The sequence below is a fragment of the Mytilus trossulus genome, chromosome 7, assembly GCF_036588685.1.
Source record: "Mytilus trossulus isolate FHL-02 chromosome 7, PNRI_Mtr1.1.1.hap1, whole genome shotgun sequence".
Taxonomy (NCBI): domain Eukaryota; kingdom Metazoa; phylum Mollusca; class Bivalvia; order Mytilida; family Mytilidae; genus Mytilus; species Mytilus trossulus.
Window position 1 is genome coordinate 79,479,900 of NC_086379.1, and position 8,488 is coordinate 79,488,387.

The 8,488-nt window shown below is 31.7% G+C and overlaps 1 protein-coding gene across 1 annotated transcript; it reads right to left on the reverse strand.

Moving 5' to 3' along the window:
- Positions 1-2,091: 2,091 nt before the first annotated feature.
- LOC134727276 (transmembrane protease serine 9-like) lies at positions 2,092-6,673 on the reverse strand. The gene is made up of 7 exons (XM_063591655.1): positions 6,583-6,673; positions 5,932-6,413; positions 5,159-5,253; positions 4,331-4,605; positions 3,399-3,559; positions 2,968-3,022; positions 2,092-2,364 (listed from the first exon to the last, which is right to left on the reverse strand). Exons 1-7 carry the CDS (start codon positions 6,641-6,643, stop codon positions 2,243-2,245), a joined length of 1,251 nt encoding a protein of 416 aa, XP_063447725.1. The 5' UTR covers positions 6,644-6,673; the 3' UTR covers positions 2,092-2,242.
- Positions 6,674-8,488: the final 1,815 nt, after the last annotated feature.

The following is an 8,488-nucleotide window of genomic DNA, read 5'->3' on the forward strand; positions in this document are numbered from 1 at the left end:
TTACGGACGATCTAGGAGAGGACTATTATATTTTAAAATATTTTTCAGACGTTAAAAAACTAAATCAATCAACTGGGGAAACACTTTTCAAGCTGAGGTTCAAATATTTGAAGGGCTGTATTTTGATAAATTATGTGTTAATGAAAATAATATTCAGTTCAAATTAATCAAGGGAAAAAATCTTTAATTTACTTGAACAGTGTCAGATATATTGGTATTGGGGTCGAATCAAGGTATGGAAAATTTATAATGACAGATGATATGCACCATGAAATTTTAGCAGCATGTGATTAAAAAGTTTTGTACATCTATAGTTTTGTTTTAATTTATTTATGGAGAAACTTTCCGTCTTATTTTCTCTTTTTGATTTACAATACAGCATTTTGCAGGTGTTAAATCGATATCCACAACGTGAGGCAATTCGTGGTTAAAAGACTTTAAAAAAATAATAACAGAGACCAAAAAAAACACCAATAACACAAAAAATAACGAATGAAACTTAGAAATTATTGATCTAGAGTCGATTAGTGTCCTGCCAAGACTAATGTTAAACATTTAAAACCTTGGTATTGCTGTGATTTATACTCTTGTCATCCCATGCAGACTGTACAAACTATATTTAATATTACCGCCTTTGTAACCTTTTGATTTCATTATCTAGTTACATCATTTACGAAAGAAGGCTGCAATTATTATCATGATATTTCAAATTTACTTATCAATATGTTTCTTCTATGCATTTAAACAGTCATGGATATATTCCTTATGCCGACAACATGTTCCAAAACACACAATAATATATACCTACCAGTGTTTTCGGTTGATTTATGAGGTACACCTAAACATAAGATGCAAAAGCGCAAAACAAGACTTCGGCAGATGATACATGTATATATTTTTTTGTGTATCATTGGGCATATACCCCAATAAATGGAGAAGACTTCATTAGTCTAATCCATTTGTGTTTGTGAATATAAAATATGTTTAAACAAAAAATCTGAAAACCTTGTTTAGCGTAAGTTTCCAACTGGTCGTCGAACGGGTACATGTTTTTGTTGTGTGTGTACTGATTGTGTGTCATGGATGGATGCCTCCTATCCTTTCTTTGGATTAACATCTATTTTATTACATACATGACTAAACTTTTATTTTAATTGTTTATGTAAACATATAATATGTATGTTTCGTATATTATAAATCAGACATTGCTTTAAGGTATTTTTGTCATGGTGAAAATGTTTACAAAAGACTTTTTAAGTAATAAAAACTATTTTAAAATACATGAATTAATTTTGAGGGTATTGTCTTATCGCGAATAGTCTAATCCGATTTTATTTATTTTTAATTATTTTATTTGTTTTACATTTTAATAACGGTTGAGTAAGCTAAGTAACCAATATATGAAGTCATCTACGTCTGTGGTAGTTTTTTAATCATGGTTTATTGATAATACACATTGCCTTTACTTTGATCCACTGCCGTTTTAGATTTACAAAACAGGTCTACCATTTTCTTCCAAACTTGTTTCAGAATCTTATATTTGACGTATAATGTATAATTATAAATTTTAATTTTCCATTTTTCTTTAATATTAAAAACTTAAAACGTGACCAAGTGCACAATAACAAGAAAAATTGCTGATACATACTGATAAATCGCACAACAACAAAAGGACGCCCTTAATGCAAGGGGTTGAATGCCAAACAGGATAACTTTCTAAATATGGTTCCTAGTCACCCCTTGTTGCCATGTTTATCAATGTATTGTAGCCCTTAGCGAAGAAAAAAATTGTCAGTTTCAACGTCCGAATTGATAGTCAAAAGTATTTTTATTTTCAATATATGGTCAATTTATGTTCACCCAAAAAAGCCTACTCTGGACGAAAGATGTTTGCTTGGTTTTTTTCGTGTGGCCCTTTATAGCTTGCTGTTAGGGTGAACCAACGCTCCATGGTAAAGGCTGTATTTTGAGCTTTAATTGTTTTCACATTATGACTAAGATGGAGAGTTGCTTATTATCACTCGTACCACATCTTATTTCTCTGTAAACATTTCATTACATACAAAATGTAAGATGAAGAAATGAGGACTGAAAATACCGTATAATAATCTTTAAAACAAAGTTCTAATGAAAACAATTCTTTAAGTCCTATACTTATAATCAAGAGCTAGATTAGTCCTCTTTCGTCTAAAACAACTGTCCCATCAAATTGTTCGTTAAAATTGTTTCTTTTTGTTTTGGATCACGTGTTTTCGAATATATTTTGCAATATCCAATCAACGTAGTTGTATACCTTTGTGTAAACTCCTGGTTGAAGTGGTTGTGCGCATTCTGTGTAAGTTATTCCTCCCCAACTTATTATTCCTGAAAGAATTTATAAAATGTTAAATACTGCATACTAGTATATCTGTATCACAGATTATTTCAATATTTGCGTATGTATTATCGTGAGATATCAACTGTCGAAATGCGCTTCTGGTGCATGAAAATTGGTATCGGTTTTTATAATATATTATTGGTGAGATATATCTTGTGAATTTAAAACTTATCTCTGATGTTTATTTCGATTTTGTATTTTCTGAATATCCTGTTATTTTAAATACTTAGCCATATATTTATTTTCAAATACGCATACATGAAATGAAAACTTTGTCTTAAAGGCGATAACTATTTGAATGGTAAAAGACAAATTTAGCCCGAAATATATTCCTGTGTCAGTCATAGGCCAGGAGTGTCGTCAGTTCTTGTTTGTCATATTTTTATTTTTTTTATGGAAATTAAGTGATAATTCGTTAATAAATGTGCTAGTTTACTGTTTCGCCATTTTTTTAGAGTCGGGGTGATATTAAGCTTGACATATGATATAGACATTTTTAAAACAACACATTTTATAGAATCCTATATTGATCTCTAGAAGTCTTTCTTTTTTTCTTCACCATGCATATATCGTCAAATAATATTGCGTACCTCTCAAGCACCAGCGTCCATCTTCCTGACATTGTAAGGGCCCACCACTGTCACCCTTCAGAGAAAATAGTACTATTTATATATAGTTAATGAGATTCAGTCAAAGTGTTCAGGACTACATATACATTATCAAAGGTTAGATCTTGTTACTTCGAAAACAAAAGGCAGACATGATACAAATTTTGATTGATTGAATTTTGATTGCTGATCGACTAGTGTCAAATATTTCATGTTTTGAAAAATTCAAGAAAAGAAAAGAAACAATGATAGTGTTTGGATAGTTGAAATTGCTATGAAGAACATCACTGTTTTGAAAAACCAAAATACTGAATAAAAAACTTGTCATTTGCATCACATTTAACCGTTTTTTGTATAAGACAGCCAGATTTTATATATATATTCATATTTCTTTGAAAAGATAGAAAACTTACTTGACATGCGTCGACACCTCCCTGTTCATATCCGGCACAAAACATATTGTCTGTGACTTTATTTTTATAGTTTGACATACATATCTCCTGTGGAAGTATTGGAACACGGGTTTGTTGTAAAATTTGAGGCCAAGCATCTGGATCGGGTGTCTTTTTTGGTTCTTCAAATAATGAAAAATAAAAACATTTGCTAGAAGAAAGAAAAAGGTGCAGCTGCCTTATTTAATTCAAATGAATGCAGACTTCTACATTAGAAAAAAAGTCTTTCATAAAATGTGTTTTAAGTCTCATGTCTCCCGTATAACATAAGTTGTTTTCAATTTTGTGAACCGTAACCATTGAAATTAAGAGCTTTAATGATAAAATGTATAAAATTTGAAAATATATAAAATATACATTTACATAGTGCCATAGATCAAATTTATTCGTTCAGTGTATGTTATCTTGTGTTGTGGTAATATGTCTTTTAATTGAGTTGAGTCATTTCAATTGATATTTTATAGTGTTTCTTTATATGTGATGTATATACTATTGTTTCAGATAAGTATGAAGGCTGGTACCCATTGAAACGTTTAAACCCGCTGCATTTGTTTGCACCTGTTCCAAGTCAGGAATCTGATGTTCAGTATTTGTCGTTTGTTGATGTGGTTTATAAGGATATCTCGTTTCTCGTTTTTTTCTATAGATTTTCAGTTTGAATGGTTTCGCGCTACTCATGTTTGGTGAGGCCCTTGAGAGCTATCTATTCGGCATGAGTCAAGGACCTGTATTGAAGATCGCACTTTGACCTATAATGGTTTACTTTTACAAAATGTGACATGGATGGAGAGTTGTTTCATTGGCACTCATACCACATATTCTTATATCTATATAGATCACTATGCATTCAAAAGTGGGTGTTATAAAAACGATGACTGTCTTTCATATCTAACCTCTGTAGCGTCCCCATCCACTGATAGCACATACTGTTTGGTCTATGTTTGTATTATCTGGTAGACACACCGGTCGAACAGCAGAACTGTATGTTACAGTCCGGTCAAGTTTGAGTAAAGCAATATCATTATTAAAAGGTACAGTACTGGCTTCAATTCCTTGGTGTTTTATAACTTTGATGATCTTAAATGCTTGCTCATTTGTATCTTCAGCAAACGCAGAAGCATTGTGCAGGCCTATTCTAGCAGTTATAAACGTTTCGTTGTCAAACATCCTGCAATAAACGTATCAAATAAAACTCTTTTTTTATAATCCCTGACACTTAAAGCTATTGGTGTATTTTCATGATGCACCACCTTTTTCATATGTCTTTATATTCCGTTTTTGGTAAAAGTATGATGTGACATTAAGCTTCGAATATTTAATATTCTATGTTGACCCCTGATTCCATGGAACCCATCCTAGCAACGTTTTGCTTAAATAAGTTTTTTAATTACAGATTAAGCTTTCGACTTCTTTCGGATCATCTATTTTTCACGTAATCCTTCTGTCGCTCTTAAGGCTGCAGTATTAGTGTAGTGTCTATATATTTATGTTCGGAGATTTTGAGAGCCTACAGTAACTTCAATATTTTTATTTACCAGGAGTAACATTGAAGAAATTAGTTTCGAATGATGTGTCTCCAACCAAAGTTAATTAATACTTTAAATAATGTTTTATATTTTGATAATAACAAAATTAATCTGCTAACTTTAAGTATAAGACCTCTATAAGCAAATAAAAATACTAAAAAGGATGGCAAGACTCTGAAAATTAAAAAAATGTACCTTGAAAAACAGTGACCTGCTGTTAATGCCCATTGTTCCGATATTAATACTGCTGCACAAGTTGGCTGTCTGAGAAGGTTGTTGAACAAGGAAATCTGCGAAATAATTCGGTTTTAGATATGGGAAAAATAGAAACAAGACACATTTTGTTATCTATCTGAATTCGTACATAGGAAAGAGTTAAACTATTAAAAAAATTTAACCTACCACATTTAAATATACGCATCCCAAGTTATATTGTTTTCTTTAAGGAATTTGATGTTGGTTACAGATATTTGACAGTCTCGTGTAGATTTGAAAACAACTGAGAGCATGTAATTGGGTATGGTACCTCTAAATGTCTTTTTAGTTTAATTGTTAGGTCGCTGACTCATTGACTTATATCTCTCATTTATCTATACCTCTGGACAACGCGCTTTGAAAGATCAAGTATGCTAATTTCTGTATTAAATCTTAATATTAGTAATAAGAAAATGCGAAAGGTTTACAGACTACTGTCATACGGACGCACTTATCAATGCGTTATGTCAATATATGTTTAGTGCTTAGCTAAAGATAAACTGAGTTGCTGTCTCGTTGAAATATACTTTGCGTCTCCTTTTGCTCATTATTCAAAATAGAAAATAGCATGACGTTAAACACGCTAAAATTAAATAAGGAAGGAAGAATAATGTATTTTGAATATAATATAATAAATAGTAAAGACTGATCAACATTCAACATATATCAATGTATATAGTTGTCAATTATCAAAAAAGTATTTTACAACATACCATCCACGGCCAGCTTCCTTTTATAGCTTCTCTTCCTCCTATTATTCTGCTTAACGAAAATCGTGGTTCTACTTCTTGTTTTCCACATATCTCTAAATGTTCATTCCACCAATTAGCCTTCCAACTTTCAAAGTGATTTGTATTTTGTTGATGAACAGATTTTTCTGTAGTAATGGACTGTTTTGTTAATTGGTGGTTTGGTAAATTATTGTTTAATGGCACATTGTAGCTATTTAGTAGGTGACCGAGGTTTGAGACTTTATGACCATTGTTTTGGCCATGCCCATGACCGTTCGAATTGTGACCTTTGCTATCTGGGTCCTGGTCATGACCATGACCGTTCGAATTGTGACCTTTGCTATCTTGTTCCTGATCATGAACATGACCCTGTCCAAAATGCGCATGAGAATGTCCGTGTCCATTTCCATGTCCATTTCCAGAGTTATGTTCTTTTGAACCATGGCGTTTAGAATAAGTAATATCTAAAACAAAGAAAGGTGTTTAAAACTGTGAATACATCAGTTTTACTAAATGATTTAGGATCAAAGCTTAATTCTTTTTAAAAGACAGATGGAAACAAAAAAAATCATTAAAAACACAGACCGTGGAATTATAAGATGTTTTAGACTAAAGACATATATTAATAAATACCTGTTACTGCCAGGAGAAACAAATAAAAAATACATAAAAATTTTGAGTTAATATCAACCATTGCGTCAGTTGCTCCTTATGATTACCAACACCTAAGTATTATAAGCCAAAGATTTTATATGTTTATCTTTACGGTATTGTAAATAATCGAGGCTAAATTTGAACATAAATACACTCATATTGAAGTTAATAAATATTTCATTATGAATAAATATACAGAATTCAATACTTCTAACTGATAATTAGAATCAGTTATGTTATAAATAGACTTCAGTATTCTTGATTAGAAATGAAAATGTTAACAACCCTGAAATGTCCACAATATGTTCCATATGACGTTGTAATCGCGTACCAAAGCTGATTATTCTAATAACTCGTCCAATGTTTGACCAAAAATAATATCAACACGTTGTCATATTTGAAAATTTCCATAAGATATCATTTAGTCCATGATGCATCTCTTATTAGCTCACCTGGCCCGAAGGGCCAAGTGAGCTTATGCCATCACTTGGCGTCCGTCGTCGTCTGTCGTCGTAAACTATTTCAAGAATCTTCTTCTCTGAAACTACTGGGCCAAATACTTCCAAACTTTAACTGTATGTTCCTTAGGGTATCTAGTTTATAAATTGTATCCGAAGTTTTGATCTATCAACAAACATGGTCACCATTGCTAAAAATAGAACATAGGGGTCAAATGCAGATTTTGGCTTATAACTAAAAAACAAAAGCATTTAGAGCAAATCTGACAAGGGGTAATATTGTTTATCAGGTCAAGATCTATCTGCCCTGAAATTTTCAGATGAATCAGACAACCCGTTGTTGGGTTGCTGCCCCTGAATTGGTAATTTTAAGGAAATTTTGCTGTTTTTTTGTTATTCTCTTGAATATTATTATAGATAGAGATAAACTGTAAACAGCAATAATGTTCAGCAAAGTAAGATTTACAAATAAGTCAGCATGACCGAAATGGTCAGTTGACCCCTTTAGGAGTTATTGCCCTTTATAGTCAATTTTTAACCATTTTTCGTAAATCTTAGTAATCTTTTACAAAAATCTTCTCCTCTGAAACTACTGGGCCAAATACTTCCAAACTTTTACTGAATGTTCCTTAGGGTATCTAGTTTATAAATTGTATCCGAAGTTTTGATCTATCAACAAACATGGTCGCCATTGCTAAAAATAGATCATAGGGGTCAAATGCAGTTTTTGGCTTATAACTCAAAAACCAAAGCATTTAGAGCAAATCTGACATGGGGTTAAATTGTTTATCAGGTCAAGATCTATCTGCCCTGATATTTTCAGATGAATCAGACAACCTGTTGATGGGTTGCTGCCCCTGAATTGATAATTTTAAGGAAATTATCTTGAATATTATTATAGATAGAGATAAACTGTAAACAGCAATAATGTTCAGCAAAGTAAGATCTACAAATAAGTCAATTTGACCAAAATTGTCAATTGACCCCTTAAGGAGTTATTGCCCTTTAAAGACTTTTTTTCACAATTTGTTCATCATGTTGACTTACTTTAAAAAATCTTCTCCTTTGAAACTGCTGTATTAATTTCAGCCAAACTTAGGCTAAATGAGTTTCAGAGTATCTAGTATAAATTTTATATTTTATTTCCTTGTATGTCAAGAAACATAGCTCCTATGGCTAAAATAGAACATAGGAGAAAATGATTATTTTTTTTGGCTTTTGAAGAAAAAAGGACGATCCAAAGAACATTTAAATAAATTGAAAAGCCAAAATAATCACTGATGAGAGATTTAACCAAAAGAATTAAGGTGAGCAATTCAGGCTCTTGAGAGCCTCTTTTATTATTTTTATGATAAAACGTAAATAAATTTCTTATATTACTAGATTAGGGGTCTTCCATATGATTTTCTAAGCGAGGGAGGATTTTA

Bases quoted from the DNA above. Each gene is read 5' to 3' on its own strand.
- LOC134727276 (XM_063591655.1), bottom strand. From the start codon at position 6,643: ATGGTTGATATTAACTCAAAATTTTTATGTATTTTTTATTTGTTTCTC. The intron at 3,023-3,398 runs GTAAGTTTTCTA...TTTTCTCTGAAG, and splicing joins GAGGTGTCGACGCATGTCAA to GGTGACAGTGGTGGGCCCTT. The intron at 2,365-2,967 runs GTACGCAATATT...AAATTCTTTCAG, and splicing joins TGGACGCTGGTGCTTGAGAG to GAATAATAAGTTGGGGAGGA.